General features: G+C 47.0%; 1 protein-coding gene across 9 annotated transcripts in view; it reads left to right on the forward strand.

Moving 5' to 3' along the window:
- KDM5C (lysine demethylase 5C) overlaps nucleotides 1-19,354 on the forward strand; it is a 32,032-nt gene extending 12,678 nt beyond the window's left edge. For 4 of the 9 annotated variants that reach the window (XM_072816139.1, XM_072816140.1, XM_072816144.1 and 1 more), the window contains 17 exons: nucleotides 21-179; nucleotides 794-975; nucleotides 1,068-1,230; nucleotides 7,545-7,664; nucleotides 7,778-7,972; nucleotides 11,559-11,740; nucleotides 11,833-11,957; nucleotides 12,090-12,237; nucleotides 12,853-12,958; nucleotides 13,638-13,996; nucleotides 14,612-14,750; nucleotides 15,206-15,385; nucleotides 15,532-15,669; nucleotides 15,840-16,439; nucleotides 16,707-16,785; nucleotides 16,909-17,108; nucleotides 17,212-18,457. In XM_072816139.1, the coding sequence (XP_072672240.1) occupies nucleotides 21-179; nucleotides 794-975; nucleotides 1,068-1,230; nucleotides 7,545-7,664; nucleotides 7,778-7,972; nucleotides 11,559-11,740; nucleotides 11,833-11,957; nucleotides 12,090-12,237; nucleotides 12,853-12,958; nucleotides 13,638-13,996; nucleotides 14,612-14,750; nucleotides 15,206-15,385; nucleotides 15,532-15,669; nucleotides 15,840-16,439; nucleotides 16,707-16,785; nucleotides 16,909-17,108; nucleotides 17,212-17,574 (3,438 nt within the window). In that variant the 3' untranslated portion in view covers nucleotides 17,575-18,457. Of the gene's footprint in view, nucleotides 1-20; nucleotides 180-793; nucleotides 976-1,067; nucleotides 1,231-7,544; nucleotides 7,665-7,777; nucleotides 7,973-11,558; nucleotides 11,741-11,832; nucleotides 11,958-12,089; nucleotides 12,238-12,852; nucleotides 12,959-13,637; nucleotides 13,997-14,611; nucleotides 14,751-15,205; nucleotides 15,386-15,531; nucleotides 15,670-15,839; nucleotides 16,440-16,706; nucleotides 16,786-16,908; nucleotides 17,109-17,211; nucleotides 18,458-18,487 lie in introns of those variants that run through there. The other 5 variants (XM_072816142.1, XM_072816143.1, XM_072816148.1 and 2 more) reach the window with 2 other exon arrangements.
- The last annotated feature ends 367 nt before the right edge of the window (nucleotides 19,355-19,721 follow it).

A 19,721-nucleotide genomic window follows, 5' to 3' on the forward strand; every position in this document is an offset into this window, starting at 1 on the left:
CTGCTACCCCTGTTCCCCAGATGGTGCCTACAGAACTCGTGGAGAAGGAGTTCTGGCGGCTGGTGAACAGCATTGAAGAGGATGTGACCGTCGAGTATGGGGCTGACATCCATTCCAAAGAATTTGGTAGCGGTTTCCCTGTCAGTGATAATAAGCGGCACCTAACTCCAGAGGAGGAGGTGAGTGGGTGATTCACGGTTATGTCAGCTGTGTGAGTTTCAGCAGGTCATTTAGTATCTCTGTTGGGGTAGGGGGTAATTATACCTGCTTCAAATGGTTGCTGTGAGATGTAGATAAGATGGTATATGTAGAAAACAGCCCGATGATCTGGTATGACATCTCTAGCCATGAGATGGCTATTTCTTTCTAGAACGAGGATAGTATCTACCTTACAAATTTGTTACAAGAACTAAATGAGAAGGTGTATGAAATACTTGGCAGGGTACCTGGCTCATTCATAAGAAGAGTCCAGTGACTGGTATTGTATGTGTAGGAAAAAATGAGGGCCCAGGCCTACCTCAAGAGAAGGGTGCATTTTGGTCTAGAGCAGGGGCTTTTAGCTTGCAGATATTTTGGTGGGTGAGTATTTCTATAAAACTTCCTAAAATCGAATGGAATTGAAATCTTGTATGTATGCATTTGGCTAGTCGGGGTGGGTAGGAGGTGGAGAAAGTCTATGGTATCTCAGATGTGTCAAAAGGTCTGTGACCTCAAAATTAAGGTTCCCTGGGCTAAAGATCTCAGCTCTGTAGCATAACCCTCATCCCCTTTCCACAAATACCCAACCTGACAGGAGTATGCTACCAGTGGTTGGAACCTGAATGTGATGCCAGTGTTGGAGCAGTCTGTACTGTGCCACATCAATGCGGATATTTCTGGCATGAAGGTGCCCTGGCTGTATGTGGGCATGGTCTTTTCAGCCTTTTGCTGGCATATTGAGGATCACTGGAGTTACTCCATTAACTACCTCCATTGGTGAGTGGGGCCCCTGGGAAGCCAGGGAGGCAGAGTAGGTTCCCTCAGGACCATGTGCATGACCACCATGTGTCCCCTTTCCATGTGACCAGGGGTGAGCCGAAGACCTGGTATGGGGTACCCTCACTTGCAGCAGAACATTTGGAAGAGGTGATGAAGAAGCTGACACCTGAGCTCTTTGATAGCCAGCCTGACCTCCTGCACCAACTTGTCACCCTCATGAATCCCAACACCCTCATGTCCCATGGTGTGCCGGTGAGTGCTCAGGAAACAGGAACAAGGGGTAGGAATGATGTAGCGATGTCCTTTGTGGTGGTGGTAATGGTGGTGGTGGTGGTGGTGATCATCCAGAATTTACCCCTGCCTCTTTCTCATTCCTTTTCTATCTTAATTTGACAACTCTAGAGACTGTACATAATAGTGGTTAGATAGGCAATGTGGTGGTGAGCCCTCTGGACCTTGTGTTTGAGGGCAACACCTCAGGATGGCTTCTTTTCATGTCTGTATTCTAGCCAGTGGAAGAGGGAAATGGGAAAAGGACAGGGCAAGACAAGTCTCCTTATTTTTAAAGTCTTACATCATTTCCATTCATCTTCTGTTAGTCACACCTTAGTCACATGGCCACATCTAGCTGCAAGGAGAACTGGAAAATGTGATTTTTATTCTGAATGGTCACATTCCAGTTACAAATTCATATTGTTGTGAAAGAAGGTAAGAATGAATATTGGGGGATAACTAGCTGTCTTTGACATGTAGCACTTCTGGGAGCAATGGGTGCTTTTATTTATTTATTTATTTATTTATTTATTTATTTTTACTTATGTAACAAGTCAGGAGTTCTATGGTAGTAATTATTTTGTAACATCTAAGTGTATTAAGTCAACATGTTGTACATTTTAAACTTATACAGTATTATATGTCACACATCTCAGTAGTGCTGGGAGAGGAGTACATAACTTCTTTTTAAAAAGGGCTAATATCTGTCAACACTTAAAGTTGAACCCAGAGTGCTGGACTGAACCTATCCTCCTCTGTGGACTCCATAAAACACTTTGCTGGTTATACAGTCTGGCTTGTCTGTAACAGAATTTCTAGCATTAGCATCAGTCAGTTTTCTGGTGTGGATCTTAAGACAGCCTGATCAGTTCTGTAGGAACAGTAATTAGTATATCTTCCACCTGTGCTTTGAGTCTTATTCTATACTACTTTTCCTCCCAACCCCCGCCCCTCCCCACCACCTTGGCTTCCCTGCCACTTAGTCTAACACATGGGACGTGGTAGGCAGTCACTTCATACTGAATTAATGTCTCCTTGATATCCCCGATCATCTATATAGTAGGGCTTTGGACTAGGTCAGTGATTCTCACCCACAGTTCTTGCCTTCACCTTGATTTAATGCACTACATGCCCTATAATATATTCATTATATACTACTATATATACTAAGCATTGAGGGATCTAGAGAATTAGAAGAAGTGTATACCACAACAGTTCAAGCAGCCTTCCTCCACACAAGATGGTGGGGGTGGGGGGATGGGCATCTTTTTCCCTCACTGCCTCACTCCGTTTAAAAACTACTGGACTTGAGGGGTGGAGATGATTGCAGGCCCTTCCACTTCTCTTCATAAGTAGGCATTGGGTCTGACTTTTCCTCATACTCCTTTCTTCCTGACCCACAGCACGGTATTAGTCCTTGCCTAGTGTCAGGAAAAATTAATTGTAGGAGTGGAAGAGGATCCTTAAGGATTTAGACAGCTAAGATATATATATATATAGATTATATATATATGTATATAGATTATATATATGTACTGTATATATCTATATATATGGCTGTTTAATCCTTACCTCTTTTTAAGAAAACTTGAATACAGATTTTTAAACATGTGCTCTTTGCTTCCAGCTCCACAGCATTTGTCCTGCTCATGGCTCGCCAGCTGCTGCTTCACCCCCCACCCCCATCCCCTACCCTGCCCCTCCTATAGGTGGTTCCCAGCATCTCCAGACTCTTTGGACTTGGCAGTATCCCCTCAATCCAAGGCATCTGATTTTCATATTCTCATGCTGGCAGGTTGCAGTTTAGCCAGCTGAAGCTCCCCAAGGAGCTATCTTTAGCCCAACCCCTCCCCCCTTCCCCTTTGGTGGAAGGCGGCCATTTCTTTTTATAGCTATATAGTGTAAGTATTTATTTTCATTATAAAAGAAACCTACCCCCTTTTCAGAAGATGGAAATTTAAAGTGGTCATCCCTATTTCCTCCACACTTTGATACATTTCTGTTATTCTCCTATGTAAATTTTGACATAACAATAATTAGTGTGTGGATTTTATCATCTCTTTTTAAGTTTAATGATCTAGAACAGCACTGTCCAGTTTGGTAGCCACTAGCCACATGCGGCTGCTGAGCACTTGAAACAAGGTTAATCTCATCTGAAATGTGCTGAAAGTATAAAACACATTGGATGTCAAGACTTAGTATGATAATATCTCACGAATACTTTTTTATGTACCATTTGATACATTGAAATGGTAATATTGTGGATATATTAAATAAAATACATTGAAGTTAATTTCACCTGTTTCTTTTTACTTTTTTAATGTGGCTACTAGAGAATTTAAAAGTACTTATGTGGCTGGTGCTATATTTCTGTTGGACAGTGTTGATCTAGAATGATTTTTGCTGCCTTAGTATAAACTGTTTATAACTATCTCTTTAAAAAAAACCTTATTGCAGTATAATTTCCATAAAATTCACCCATTTTAAGCACACACAGTTCAGTGATTTTACAGAATTGTGCTACCATCACCACAATCCAGTTTTAGGACATTTATCACCCCAAAAAGATCCTCATGCCCTCTTGTAGTCACTCTCCATTCTAACTCCCTAGCTCCAGGCAACCACCAGTCTGCCTTCTGTCTCTAGAGATTTCACTTTTCTGGAGAGTTCACGTGAATGGGATAATATGTGGTCTTTTGCATCCAGCTTGTTTCACTTAATATTTTCAAGGTTTGTCCACGTTATAGCATGTGTCAGAACTCCATTCCTATTTATGGTGGAATAATATATTTTATGGAAGTACCACATTTTGTTTATTCATTCACCACTTGATGGCTGTTGGGGTAATTTTTAACAGCTGCAGAATGTGAGGAGAGCTTTATGAGCTAACCACATAGAAAGTGGTGAAGGGATATTGATTGCCAAAGTGAGGGTGCAGGCTGAGATGAAGAGTCAGGAGCCTTAAGTTCTCTTTCTGGCTCTGCTATTTGAAGCTTCTCTCGGACTCAGTTTTCATATCTATAAAATTACAGCTGGGTCTAGATCATTTAGCAGGTGTTGCTAGAACTCCTTCTGTGTACAAGGCCTCTGGCCAACATCTTGGAGACAAATAAACCAGTCCTTGCCTTCGGGTATGTGCAGTTGAGTGGAGCTTGGAGGTGAATAAATGTTAGAGGTGCTTCAAAAGAACAACAGACTGGGTCGCTAGGAAGAGGGAGTCAGGAAAGCCATTTGTGGAAGTGGTGATCTTTGGGGGAAGGTGAGAGTTGGCCCATTGGAGCCGTGGCTTCATCATGTGGACATGGGGTTTCAGGTCAAGGGTTCTCAGCAGGGGCCTTGCTGATCAGATTTGCATTTTTTGAAAGATCATTCTAGTGCTTGGTAATGGAGGCCAGTGCAGTAATCCAGGCAAGAAATGCTGATGTTACCCCTCAATAGGGGTAGATTTGAAAAGAAAATGTATTGGAGGTGGGAGCTGATGTATGACCTGAATAAATGTGGAGATGTATTCATGATTGGGAAGATTCAATATTGTGAGGATGTTAATTCTCTCCACATTATTCTAGAATCCTAGCAGAGGAATTGTTGGGTTGAAGGGTATAAACATTTTATACCTTGATCTAATTAGCAATTTGATTTTCCAGATAGTAGAAGTTACTGGTCCCATTACCAACCTATTGGTACAGGTCCCATTACCTGTACCTATTTAACTGTGTGTTCATCAGCATTGAATGTTCATCTTAATGAGACTTTTAAAGATGGCAAATTAAACACACACATGGCTGCTTCCATTCCTTACTGAAACCACTTAAACAGCACAGTTTCTTTTTTTTAAGGTTTAAAAAATTACTAAAATGGAGAAAATGAGACGATACAATAAAATTCTTGAAACTAAAAAACGGATGAGGAAACTGAGTCTTAAGCCAGTATTGAGACATCTGAGAACCAACCAGCCTGATTTATACCTCAGAATATCCCCCAAAGGTTCAGTAGTCAGTGACACCAGGTATTCTGGGAGGAAGGATGAATGAGGTGAAAATAAGGATTGGTTCATGTCTATATAGGAAGCTGTGAGATTCCCCTCCCACACTGGGCAGCTGGAAATGTGACCCTTCCTCACTAAAGTAAAAGACTTTACTTTTGAAGAGGTTAAAACGTCTCTGGACTGAGGTCTTCTAGGTACTGTTGAGGGTGGAGGTAGAGTGAAAATAGTAGGATTCATCGTTGTATACATAGTGGATGCTGAGGTTTCCAGCCATCTTCTTCCACTTGGCTCTCAGAACATTGGCAGCCAGATCTTTTTCCTTCAGCCAAAAAAATGGGAGAGTTTTCTCTGGAGAATCTCAGCAGCCTTAAAAGAAAGACCTAGAGTTTCCCAAACTGAATGGCACTTCCAGATCGCCCTACAGTGAAGCTCACAGTTGACAGACTTCACCTATATACTCAGAACTTCCATTCAGCTTTTCCATTTCTTACTCTTAAAAGTTGACAGTCACAGATAAACAAACAGCCGAGGAACCTCTAGAAAACAGAACCAAACAAGGCAACTTGGATAAATAGGTTGGGCAGGCAGAGAATTAAACTTCAAAAAGAAAAGGGAAAGAAACCTCAAGATCTTCAGAGATAAGGGTGCCTGGGTGGCTCAGTTGGTTAAGCATCTGCCTTCGGCTCAGGTCATGATCCAGGGGTCCCGGGATTGAGCCCCATGTCAGGTTCCCTGCTCAGTGCGGGGGAGCCTGCTTCTCCCTCCTCCTTGCTCATGCACTCTGTCTTTAGAGAGGAGTATATAGCGCAAACAGGATACTATTTGAAAACATCCTGAGAACAGAAAAGAGCTCTTAGAAATTATAGTAAAAGTGGAAGAAAAAAGTTTAGAAGATAAATGGTTAAGGAAATCTCTCAGAAAATAGAATAAAAAATAAAGATGGGAAATGGTAAAGTTGAAAGAAAATTTGTTCAGGATGTTCAGTATTCAAATAATGAGTTCTGAAAAGAGAATAGATGAAAACAGAAGCAAATCATTAATGAAATTCAAGAACATTTCCCTGAATCAGAAGATTAAGTTTTCAGAATCAAAGGGCCAGCCCAGGACATGAATGAAAATAGATGCATACCAAGGTATATCTGATGAATTTATATATCAAACACTGGGGTCAGAAAAGTCCTACAAGCTTCCTGAGAGAGAAAACAAGTTTAATTCAAAGCATTAGAGACCAAAATGGCTTAAGACTTCAAAAACAACACTAGAAGACTAAAGCCATGCCTTTTTTTTCCCTCAAGATTTTATTTATTCATGAGAGACCGAGAGAGAGAGAGAGAGAGAGAGAGGCAGAGACACAGAGTAGCAAGCTCCCCACAGGTAGCCCGATATGGGGCTCAGTCCTGGGACCCCAGGATCACACCCTGGGCCAAAGGCAGACGCTTTAACCACTGAGCCACCCAGGCGTCCCGAGCCATGCCTTTACGTTGGCTTTCAATTTAGAATTCTATAAGGTCAAATTATGAAGCACTAGAGTAGAATAGAGACATATTTGAAAAAAAGTTCTTCCCATCATTTCCTGGGAAGCTAGTGGAGGATGTACTCAAGTATAGTGAAAGAATAAATACCAAGAGAGGAAGACCTGGGATCTAGGGAATGGAAGAGATCATCGTGGGAAAGTGAAGGTCCAGGGAGGACAGATGGTTTGGGTTGGAACAGATCATAAGACTGCTACAGAAAGGTGAGAAGTGATAGGCAAGAGGAGGGTTAGACACTTGTTAAAAGGTTGGGATTGGATTACTAATACATGCACAGAAAACTAAGCAAACTGAGAAATAATAGGCTATCCTTAAAGTCTAGAGGCATTTTATTTAGGGCTGTCAAGGTAAATGCCAAAATAATCAGAAGAGGTGAAAGTGATTTGCTCTGGGGATTGGAGAATCCTGGGCCTGCTGATTTTCAAACAAATCTTGTAGAACATTTGGCTCTTGGAACTGCATGTGTGACTGATAAAAATAATTTTTAATGAAAAGTGATATATTGCATTTTTATAAAAATTACAAGGAAAGTTGAAATATGTTGGTATGTACATTTCCTACTTTTGACTCAGATCTTCCTGTTGCTGCCAAGGTAAACTTCAACTTTGAGAGCAGAGGCCAGTTGTCCTTCCTTTTAGAATCGGAGGATCTGAGGATCTGTCCTCACACTGTTCCTTCAGGCTCTCCTTTTTTCTCCTTAAGGATCCTGCACTTAAATCAGGTTTCTCCCAACTGTGGAAAACTGTCTCCATGACCTTGGCTGCCTTCTTCCCCAGGTTGTCCGCACAAACCAGTGTGCAGGAGAATTCGTCATTACCTTCCCTCGTGCTTACCACAGTGGCTTCAACCAAGGTTACAACTTTGCAGAGGCTGTCAACTTTTGCACTGCTGACTGGGTGAGTCTGGAGTGTGGTGGGCTGGCTGACAGGGAGAAGCAGGAGGGTTGTGGGGAAGCTGAGGCACCCTGGCCTTCAGACTTGGCCACACTCATCCTTGAATCTGCCCACAGTTGCCGGCTGGTCGCCAGTGCATTGAGCACTACCGCCGACTCCGAAGATACTGTGTCTTCTCCCACGAGGAGCTCATCTGTAAGATGGCCGCCTGCCCAGAGAAGCTGGACCTGAACCTGGCAGCAGCTGTGCATAAGGAGATGTTCATCATGGTGCAAGAGGAGCGGCGCCTACGAAAGGCTCTGCTTGAGAAGGTAGGGTGAAGGGGAAAGTGCCCTGAACTAGGTACCCTATCCTGGCAGAAGTGGGAGAAGGAAGAAATAGATGTACCCTCTCTTCTTGGGGTGTAGTAAAAAAAGAACTGGATGCATCTGGGTTGGAAATCACATTCCATTCTCTGCCATTTATCAACAGCCATGAGCAAGTTAATTTACTTCACTGTCTATATCCATATCTGAAAAATGAGTATTATAATGTTTATCATTTTGGATAGTCAAGTAGATTAAAGATTATGTTTGTTAAGTAACTGACCCATAGCAAGTGCTGGTGTCGCTGCTATTTGTCATCTGTTTAAATAACCCAACAGCACTGACGGGCACATGAAACCCCCACTGCAGGTTACTTAACCTCTCATGGTCTCACTTCCCTGCTCTGTAAAATGTAAAGCTTGAGGAAGGTTATTTACATCAAAGTATCTATTAATTGTACTTGCATTGTAACAGCTGCTTTTATTCGTAATTTTAATTCATGAAAAAAGAGATTGAAATATGGAACATTTCTTAGGAAATGTCATCTTAGTACATTCAAATGATTCAGTAGCTCAAACCAGGGTGATACTACCAAACACAAGGCAGTCCTTCTTTAATTTAATTAAATTTAATTAATTAATTTTTTCTTTTTTAAAAACTTAGAGAGGGAGTGAACAAGAGAGAACACAAGCCAGGAGGAGGGCCAGAGAGAGAGGGAGAAGCAGACTCCCCACTGAGCAGTGATCCTGATGCAGGGCTCAATCCTAGGACCCTGGAATCATGACCTGAACTGAAGGCAGCCCCTAACCAACGGAGCCACCCAGGCATCCCTATTTTATTTTACTTTTTAAGGCAGTGTTCCTTTAATAGATTTCTCATAAGCATGTGGTCAGTTGTGTTTGTAGATGAGTGGGATTGCTACTCATGTAGTTCAGTGGCCTTCTTAAAGCTCCACACCTGCCCTGTTAGATAAGTGACTTAGTGAGAGTCCTTCATAGTATTACAAAGGAATGCTCGTCCTGAGGGACCCCTTGCTGTCCATTTAGGATAATACTTTCTTATTTTAAAGCTCATTTATAACTTTCCCATGAGCATGGGCTGTAAGGAGAATTGCAGCTATGGTAATGTTGAAAGTCTGTGGTGTTAGTTGGTAAGCCCCGGGTCTTTTCCAGGCATCATTTTCTCTCTCTGTTCAGTGCTATTATTAAATGATGACTCTGGGGTTGTACCAGACTATAAGAAGCCAAAGCAAGGTGGGAAGACTAGGTATTCTCATCCTGATGTTGAAAATTTTTTATACTTGGCTCTTACCTTAGAGGAGGGTTCTGAACCCCATAGTCTTAAAAATCTGTAAAAGATTGTGTGTGTGTGTGTACTTTTATGAGGAGAGGGTGTGTGTGTGTGTGTGTGTGTGTGTGTGTGTGTGTGTGTTTGAGTACTTTTATGAGGAGAGGGCTCCTAGCTTGCATCCAATTCTCAGAGGAGTCTATGATTCCTTTGGAATATCCAGAAGTGAGATTGCTAGATCATAGGGTAATTCTATTTTGAATTTTTTGAGGAATGTACATACTGTTTTCCAGGTAGCTGCATTGATTTACATTCCCACCAATAGGGCACGAAGGTTCCCTTTTCTTCACATCCTTGCTAATACTTATTTCTTGTCTTTTTGGTAATAGCCATTCTGACAGGTGTAAAGTGATACCACATTATGGTTTTGATTTGCATTTCCCTGATGTTCGTCACATGGAGCATCTTTTCATGTACCTCTTGGCCATTTGTATCTCCTTGGAAAAATGTCTGTTCAGGTTCTCTGCCTATTTTCTTATCGCTTGTGGGGGTGGTTTTTGCTGTTGATGTTGGGCGAATTCCTTATATGTTTGGATATTAGCTCTTTACCAAATAGATGGTTTACAAATACTTTCTCCTGTTCTATAGGTTTCCTTTTTATTTTGTTCATGATTTCTTTTGCTGTGCAGATACTTTATAGCTTAATGTAGTCCCATTTACGTAATTTTGCTTTTTGCTTTTTGTTGCTTGTGCTTTAGGTGTCCTATCCAAGAAGTCATTGCCAAGATCACAGGTCAAGGAACTTTATCGCTGTTTTCTTCTAGGAGTTTTACGGTTTTAGGTGTTAAGTCTTTAATCCATTTCAAGCTAATTTTCTTGAGTGGTGTAAGGACCAAAAATCATTCTTCTATATGTGGTTACTCAGTTTTCTCAGTGCCATTTATTGATGAGACTGTCCTTTTCCTATTGAGTATTTCTAGCTCTCTTATCAAATGTTAGTTGGCTGGGATCCCTGGGTGGCACAGCGGTTTGGCGCCTGCCTTTGGCCCAGGGCGTGATCCTGGAGACCCGGGATTGAATCCCACATCGGGCTCCCGGTGCATGGAGCCTGCTTCTCCCTCTGCCTGTGTCTCTGCCTCTCTCTCTAACTATCATAAAAAAAAAAAAAAAAAAAAAAGTTAGTTGGCTGTGTATGCAAGTGTTTATTTCTGGGCTCAATTTTGTTCCACTGACTGGTCTGTGTGTCTGTTTTTAAGCAAGTACCATACTGTTTTAATGACTATAGCTTTGTAGTATAGTTTGAGATCAGGAAGTATGATGCCTCCAGCTTTGTTCTTCTTTCTCAAGGTCAAGGTTGTTTTGGCTTTTAGGGGTCTTTTGTGCCTCCACTAATTCTAAATGTTAAAATACTTTACTAAGTCCTTAGTTGCCGTACCTTTGTTAATCTTCATGACAATACAATGAGGGTATATTATCTCCCATTTTATAAGACAGGGAAACGGAAACAGAGAGGTGTAAATAATGTATTCCATATCATACAACCAGTAAGTAGCAGAGAGGGATTTGTAATATACAGCGGACTCATCTGATGCAGAGGTTAGACGTTACAGTCAATATAGAACGAAAACTTAGCCAGAATTTCCCTTTAAAAATCCCTACAACTAGCCATAATGCATAGCATTATACTGTCTTTTAGTATAATGAAAAGCAAAGCTGGCTTTTCTTCCATTTTTGGAACAGAATGCTTTTTTTCATCTGAGTAACAGATGAAGTGATTGGCATAGGTTTGGAAGCCATGTTGTTGAAAAAAAAATTTATCTTTAAACACTGGACACAAGCACAGAATTTTATTTCTGTGAGTTTTATATGTGTGTGCAGTGTGTCCTGTCTGCCAAGCTGCCAGCATGGTGCCTGGAACACTGGGTGCTGAATGACTGGAAGCCAGCATTGTTCCCCTTGTACGCAGTTCTCTTGGCCACTCCCACATATTGCCACCTCTCTGGTGCCTTGGCCCATCACTTTCCTCACCCTCTCTTACCCTAAAGGCCCTTTCTGCTGATCTGAATCTTACCTCATTTTTTTTTTCCTCTCAGCCCACACTGATCTTGCCCTGGTTCATCCGATTTCCCCAGTTTCGAGAGTTTGAACTTCACAGAGGTAGTCTATTCTGTGGAGTTTGGCCTCCACAACTCTCAACCCAGATTATTAGAGTCTTAATGCAGGGCTCAGCTGTGGCAGAGACAGGGCCATATCTGCAGCCCCGTTCTGATTCTGTATAATGTGTGTGGGTTGAATTTGCCCCCAGGGCATCACAGAAGCTGAGCGAGAGGCTTTCGAGCTGCTCCCAGATGATGAGCGCCAGTGCATCAAGTGCAAGACCACGTGCTTCCTGTCAGCCCTGGCCTGCTATGACTGCCCAGACGGCCTTGTCTGCCTTTCCCACATCAATGACCTCTGCAAGTGCTCCAGTAGCCGGCAGTACCTGCGGTGAGCAGGGAGGGGGCCTACTAAGGAAGTGGGCTGAGGCAGGGATGCAGAGAGCTGGGCTAGATGTGTGCTTCCTTGCTGTCTGCCTGCAGGTATCGATACACCTTGGATGAGCTCCCTGCCATGCTGCATAAGCTGAAGGTTCGAGCCGAGTCCTTTGACACCTGGGCCAATAAAGTTCGAGTGGCCCTGGAGGTGGAGGATGGGCGGAAGCGCAGTGAGTGATGGGGGGATGGAGGGACTGCACAGGCAAGTTCTCTTCCCTTTTCTTCTGTACCCCCACCCCCACCTCCTTCCTCTCCCTTTACTCAATACTGCCTACTCCTTGCTGCTTCCATTCTCTCCCCAGGCCTTGAAGAGCTGAGGGCACTAGAGTCTGAGGCCCGTGAGCGGCGGTTTCCTAACAGCGAGCTGCTGCAGCGACTAAAGAACTGCCTGAGCGAGGCGGAGGCTTGTGTGTCCCGGGCTCTGGGACTAGTCAGCGGCCAGGAGGCTGGGTATGGCAGTGGGGGGTGTCGGGCTCAGATAGCCTGCTGAGGAGCCCGCGCCTAGGAGTAGACTCTGAGTGCCATTGAGCAGATGACATCAGCAGGAAGCTGACAAGCACTGCAGTGCAAGGTGGCCTAAGATGTTGGGAGGGCAAGGAGATCAGGCAGCTAGAATGGAGAAGAGTGCCTTGGTGCTGGGAAAGCTAGAAATTGTTCTTTTTATCAGTATCTGGAGATTTCAGACAGGCCAAGGGATTTTGTGGGCAGGGAGGAGTTGTGGAAGGTTTAGGGACAAGAAAAGGACACAGAAGCAAAAACCTGATCAGAGAGTTCACAGTAAAGGATGGGTTGAAAAGTCCAGCTTCTGTTACAATCATTTAATTTCTAGACTCCCCCCCCCCCCGCAAATATATCCTATATCCCACCCTCCCCCCATCATTCTTTGCTCCCATCATATGAATGTGCTGATATCTTAAAACCCTCCCTCTAACCTGGACAGTTGGGGGCACTGTGAGTAGGAGAGCTCAAGGTGGGCAGGTATGAGGAAAGGTGTTGGATCTGAGCATGGAGATGGAGGGAGGGAACTCGGCTTGGACCTGAAACCCCACATGTGAAACTCCACAGCCCCCATAGGGTGGCTGGTCTACAGATGACCCTGGCTGAGCTCCGGGCCTTTCTGGACCAGATGAACAACCTGCCTTGTGCCATGCACCAGATTGGGGATGTCAAGGTGAGGAGGAGTGTACTCAGAGTGCTGATGAGGGTTCAGGGGGATTGGGAGACCTGAGCAGCAGGCCACTCTTGGCTATTTTCAAAAAGCATAAGGTGTTTGGGCAAGATAGCATGCACATGTGAGAGAAACAGGAGCTAGGAGGCAGAGGAGGCTTATGGGGCAGGTGACAAGATGCGGAATCAAGGGAAGGTGTCCTGGTGGAGGTAGAAGAGGAGAAAGGAATGAGGATGTCTTTGGGCCTGGAAAGCTAAGTCAAATTCATTAAGGGAGAGGAGAGGTGGGATGAAGAGGGCCGTGGACACCAGTGAGAGTGTAGGGGTTTGTGAGAAGGCCAAGCATAGCAGAGTGTTTTTAGGGCAGGGAGGTCTCCTGGTGTTAGACCTCAGAATCCTCTGGGGACTTAAACCATAGATTCCTGGCCAAACCCTATTAATACTCTAAGATCCCTGGGTGGGGCCCAGGAATCTGTTTAACAAATTCCCTGGGGTATTCTGACAGGCAGTGAGTGTTAGGAACCATTGTCTTAGGGCATGGTAAAAGAGGAGAGCGCAGCCAGTGTTAGATGCTCTTCCCAAATACTGGAGGGTGAGAAGGTAGATGGGGCAAAGGTATTTGGTGGTGGGACCTCTAAGTGGCCCCAGCTGAGGAGTTTGTTCTTCCATCTGTATCCTGGTAGGGTATTCTGGAACAGGTGGAGGGCTACCAGGCTGAGGCCCGTGAAGCCTTGGCCTCACTGCCTTCCAGTCCAGGGCTACTGCAGTCCCTTTTGGAGAGGGGGCAGCAGCTTGGGGTGGAGGTGCCTGAGGCCCAGCAGCTCCAGCGGCAGGTGGAACAGGCACGATGGCTGGATGAAGTGAAGCGGACGCTGGCCCCTGCGGCCCGAAGGGGCACCCTGGCTGTTATGCGGGGACTGTTGGTTGCGGGTGCTAGCGTAGCCCCTAGCCCTGCTGTCGATAAGGCCCGGGCTGAGCTGCAGGAGCTGCTGACCATTGCTGAGCGCTGGGAGGAGAAAGCCCACCTCTGCCTGGAGGCCAGGTAGGTCTAGCCTCCACCCCTCCCTCCTCTGCCCCAACCTTCAAAGTTTAGTGGAAGAGCTGACAGTGATTCCCATGGGTGTCCTTGGGTACCAGACTCTGGTGTTGGTGTATTGACTTTCTTCCCCTTTTTTAGTTCCCTAGCTTCTCTCTCTCTCTTTTTTTAAAACTCCGTGTATACATAGAGGCAGAGATAAGCTTATGGGGAAGCAGGGATGGACAGGTACAGAGATGTATAGTGGACTAACTCCACAGGCTCACGTGGGCACACACACACACAAGTACAAGTACATCTGCACAAGTACTAACAGGCAGATGGACAGATGTTGATAGAAGCCACACACTGCAGTGCCAGATCACTAACACTGGTTGTATAGGCAGCATGAACAGGCTGATAGCCTGGTAGATGAGCAGAGGCACGAAGGCTATGGCAGAAGTTGGGTGGGTGCGTGCAGTCTGGAGCAAGCAGGGACTGGCAGCCCCCTGTAGGCAGAATGCTAGCAAGTAGGCCCAAGTGGCAGCTCCGGGGGCCCATGCTGATATATCTGGTAGTCAGTTCAGGCTGCTGCTCAGGCAGATCACTCTAGACTCAGGCCTCTTTTTCCCTTATCTTTAGGCAGAAGCATCCACCAGCCACGCTTGAGGCCATAATCCATGAGGCAGAAAACATCCCAGTTCACCTGCCTAACATCCAGGCTCTTAAGGAGGCTCTTGCTAAGGCCCGAGCCTGGATTGCTGATGTGGACGAGATCCAAGTGAGGACCCTATTGCCCCCTGACCATCCACCCTAGACCTTCACTCCTGCCAGGAGGGCTGGCATGCATTTGGCTGTGCTGAGTTGGGTTGGCTAGAGAAGCAGGCACAGTACATTGAGAGGAGGCAAAACGTGCTTGGCGGCAAGCAACGTGAGGAGGGCTCACAAGGCCAGCCTGAGGGTGGAGAGGTTGTGGAGAGGGTCAGAATGATAGGGGCAGGGAGGATGGAAGAGGCAGACCACAACAGAATGATCAGTCTGATGGTCATGGAGGCTGAATGCGGGGTGGAGCCACTGAATGTGGGAGTTGTAGGAGTGCTTTCCTTAGGATGATCCCTGTTCTGTTCTGCCCAAAGACCGCAAATCTGGTGCCTCTTCGCAGCTCTGGGCTGAGCACAGAATGACATCCATGGATGTTGACAAGTTGACTTGAGCTTTCTCTTGCCCCTGTCCCAGAATGGTGACCACTACCCCTGCTTGGATGACTTAGAGGGCCTGGTGGCTGTGGGCCGGGACCTCCCTGTGGGATTGGAGGAGCTAAGACAGCTAGAGCTGCAGGTACTGACAGCGCACTCCTGGAGGGAGAAGGCCTCCAAGACCTTCCTCAAGAAGAATTCTTGCTACACTCTGCTAGAGGTGAGGCCTGGACCCTGACCCACAGCCTCTCCAGCCTCCGGCCCAGCTGCTATGAGATGGCTTCTAGGAGAACATGGGGCTTTGGGTGCACTGGGAGTGAGGGGTAGGGGAAGTTGAGGCATCTGCACCCTGTCTGCCTGCCTTAGGTGCTCTGCCCATGTGCAGATGCTGGCTCAGATAGCATCAAGCGCAGCCGGTGGATGGAGAAGGAGCTGGGGTTGTACAAATCTGACACAGAGCTTCTGGGACTGTCTGCGCAGGACCTCAGGGACCCAGGCTCTGTGGTAAGGAACTGGGGCCTGTGGTGATCAGTGTCTGAGTAGGGCAGCCGTAGGCAGACCACTTGCTCCCTGGGCCTCTCACTTCTCCTGGTTTGGGAGTAGGGTGTTAAGGGTGTCCAAGAAGGGAGGGGATGGGCTGCTGACCTCCTCTCCTGCTGTCCTGGGTATACCAGATCGTGGCCTTCAAGGAGGGGGAACAGAAGGAGAAGGAGGGCATCTTGCAGCTACGTCGCACCAACTCCGCCAAGCCCAGTCCTCTGGCATCATCAGCCACGGCTTCTTCTGCAACCTCTGTCTGTGTGTGTGGGCAGGTGCCAGCTGGGGTGGGAGCTCTGCAGTGTGACCTGTGTCAGGACTGGTTCCATGGGCGATGTGTGTCGGTACCCCGCCTCCTCAGCTCCCCGAGGCCCAGTCCCACCTCATCCCCACTGCTGGCCTGGTGGGAGTGGGACACCAAATTCTTGTGTCCACTGTGCATGCGCTCACGGCGCCCACGCCTGGAGACCATCCTGGCACTGCTGGTAGCCCTGCAGAGACTGCCTGTGCGGCTGCCTGAGGGTGAAGCCCTGCAGTGTCTCACAGAGAGGGCCATCAGTTGGCAAGGCCGTGCCAGGCAGGCTTTGGCCTCTGAGGATGTGACTGCTCTGTTGGGACGGCTGGCTGAGCTTCGCCAGCGGCTGCAGGCTGAACCCAGACCTGAGGAACCCCCTACCTACCCTCCAGCCCCTGCCTCTGACCCTCTCAGAGAAGGTAGTGGCAAGGATATGCCCAAGGTGAGCTGCCCACCCCAGTTCTTGCCCTCCAATTACCATCTCCTAGCCCCCTCCCCCATTTAGGCTCTAAGCCCTGTCCCTGCTCTCTGACTTCTGATCTTTCTTGACCCGGCCTCCCTTCCCCCTTGTGCATTCTGTCCAGATCCCCAGACTGCTCCCTGCCACAACCTTTGCCCTCCTCCTCCAGGAGACAGAATGTCCCGAGTCTGGGGTTGGTGGGAGCCCGGTTCTCTAGTTACCGCTACCCATCCTTGCTCTCCTTGATAGGTCCAGGGGTTGCTAGAGAACGGAGATAGTGTGACCAGTCCTGAGAAGGTAGCCCTGGGGGAAGGCTCAGGTAAGAGAGGTAGGTCTAGGTGTGGGTAGGCTGTTTCTTGGGTATTCCCAGTGACCCATGGGGTCCTCGGCTCTGTAGTGAGGCTACAACCGGGAGCAGCTTCTAACCCAGCCTGTCCCCTCAACCCCCTAGACCTGGAGCTGCTGTCCTCGCTGTTGCCACAGTTGACTGGCCCCGCATTGGAGCTGCCTGAGGCCACCCGGGCCCCTCTGGAGGAGCTTATGTTAGAAGGGGACCTGCTTGAGGTAACCCTGGATGAGAACCACAGCATCTGGCAGTTACTGCAGGCCGGGCAGCCTCCAGACATGGAGCGGATCCGCACACTTCTGGAGGTGAGGACAGGGATCATGGATAGGGCCAGGAGGTCAGGCCAAGGAGGCAGGGAGCCCAGGCCTGACCACTTGCCCACACCTCTTTCTGCCTGTCTGATCACAGCTGGAGAAGGCAGAGCGCCATGGGAGCCGGGCACGGGGCCGGGCATTGGAGAGGCGGCGACGGCGGAAGGTGGATCGGGGTGGGGAGGGCGATGACCCAGCCCGAGAGGAGCTAGAGCCAAAGAGGGTACGGAGCTCAGGGCCAGAGGCCGAGGAGGCCCAGGAGGAGGAGGAGCTGGAGGAGGAGACTGGGGGTGAGGGCCCCCCCCAAACCCTGCCCACTACTGGCAGCCCCAGCACCCAGGAGAACCAGAATGGCTTGGAGCCTGCGCTGGCCACTTCAGGCCCCTCAGCCCCTTTCTCTACTCTGTCTCCTCAGCTGCATGTGCCCTGCCCACAGCAGCCACCTCAGCAACAGTTGTGACAGTGGCTGAGCCTAGCACAGACCCCCCAACAAAGACCCCCCCCCCCTTGGCCTCAAGGATCCTCTTTCTGACCATCAAGCCTGCTTCTTGGGAGGTGGGCAAGTAGGGGGGATGGCCACCCCCCACCCCCCAAGCCCATCCCTGAATCCCTTGACTTTTATATTCTGACTCCAAGGTATTGTTCAGACCTCAGCTCCTGGGGGCCGGCCCCTGGAGTCCCCCTCCCTGGTAGCCTCTAACCAGCATTCCCAGACACCTGAGGCAGATAGACAGATGGATAGGCAGGTGGGCAGGGGGGTGGCTGGGGCTGGGCCAGCACCATTCCAGAGACAAGGCCAGTGCATATGCAAACTGGGGGAAACTCCTCTCCCTTCTCTCCCCAGTTCTGGCCCTGGCCAGGCCATGCTACACTAACCTCACCTCCCTCTCACTCTTTCTCCTCTCCCCTTTTCCTGCCTCCCCCCCATCCCACTTTCTCCCTCCTTCTCTCTCCTTCTCTCTCCTTCTCTCTCCTTCCTCCCCCCTTCCCCTGACTGTTCTACCCAGGAGGAGGAAACTTCACATAGCCGTGCTCACAGTTGTTTATTTTCAATGAATTTGGTTGGGGAGCTGAGCAGGCTCCCTATGATCTGAAGAAAGCTTTTGGTGCTTGTCCTCACAACCACCTCAACCTTCTCTCCCTGTCCTGCCCTGTCTTCTTTCCTCCTCCTGGGTTCATGTTGTAATAAAAGAAGATTGTTGGTGTGTAATTAATTTGTTCAAAAAAAAAAAAAAAAAAAAAGAAAGAAACAAGAAACTTGGTTCCAACTGAAGCCTATTTTAATTTTATTTTATTATTTTCCTCTTGTTAGAAATAAAACCCTTAGCAACATTTTTTGGAAATATGTTTCTGAAGTGCATTTCTCTTTGAAGGGGGAGAACAGTGCCTCCATCACCTGTCAGTGGAGCAGCTGCAGTGCTGGCGGGAGCACTAGGGCTGAAGCCTGGGAGCTCTGGGTTCTGAAAACAAGTTCTACCAGGTTCTCCTTACCTGTGGGCAAGACATCCTGAGGCTCCCCTACCCATCCCCAGACCAGTTTTCCCCATCTTCCAGCAGATGGGCCTGACAACCTCGCAACTAAGCTTCTGCCATAGCCCCCTCCAACTTTATGCCCTCTGGTCTGTCCTCATGCCCCCTGCCCCCAGGGGGATTTTTGGTTTTGGCTTTATTGAGACATAATTTATACATCATAACATTTACCTGTTTTTAAATGTAAAATTCAGTGATTTAGAGGGATGTTTCCAAAGTACAGATCTCATCATGTCACTCTTGCTGCTTAAAACCATCCGTGATGCTTTATTGCCCTTAGGATCAAGATTATATTTATGATCTCATTCTTTCTGGAATGCTTTCCTGTCCGACCCATAAGCCATGTTTGGGGAGGCTTCCCTGACTTTTCTCTACCCTAAAGGGTTTTTTCTGCCCCTGTGAATGGAGACTAAAACTCAGATCTATGGTCATTTGCAGCCCAAGTTCACTTTTACAGCTTTATTGTGATATGATTTACATATCCTACAGTTTACCCACTTAAAATATACAATTCAGTGGCTTTTAGTATAATTCTAGTTGTGCAACCATTAATGCAAAAGATTTTAGAATGTTTTTTCATCATTTCAAAATGAAACCACACTCCTTAGGCATCACCCCCCTCCCCGGCCCTTCAACCCTAGGCTACCACTAATCTATATGGATTTGCCTATTTTGGACATTTTATATAAATGGAATCATACAATTTGTGATCCTTTGTGACTGTGTTCTTTCACTTAGCATAATTGTTTCAAGGTGAGTTCACTTTTAAGTGTAGATATGAATGGTATCTTTATATTGGACAGATTTTCCCCCCATCTGGGCTGGTTTTTTTGGTTTTTTTTTTGTTTGTTTGTTTTGTTTTAAGATTTCATTTATTTAGAGAGACAGTATGTGTGGTTCTGTGTGTAGAGGGGAGGGGCAGAGGGAGAGAATCCCAAGCAGACTCCACACTGATTGTGGAGCCTGACATGGGGCTGGATCTCAGGACCCTGACTGAGGTCACAACCTGAGCCGAAACTAAGAGTTGGACACTCAAAATTGACTGAGCCACCCAGGCACTTCCAGAGTCAGGAAAAT

Source organism: Canis lupus, chromosome X (genome assembly GCF_048164855.1).
Source record: "Canis lupus baileyi chromosome X, mCanLup2.hap1, whole genome shotgun sequence".
Classification (NCBI taxonomy): domain Eukaryota; kingdom Metazoa; phylum Chordata; class Mammalia; order Carnivora; family Canidae; genus Canis; species Canis lupus.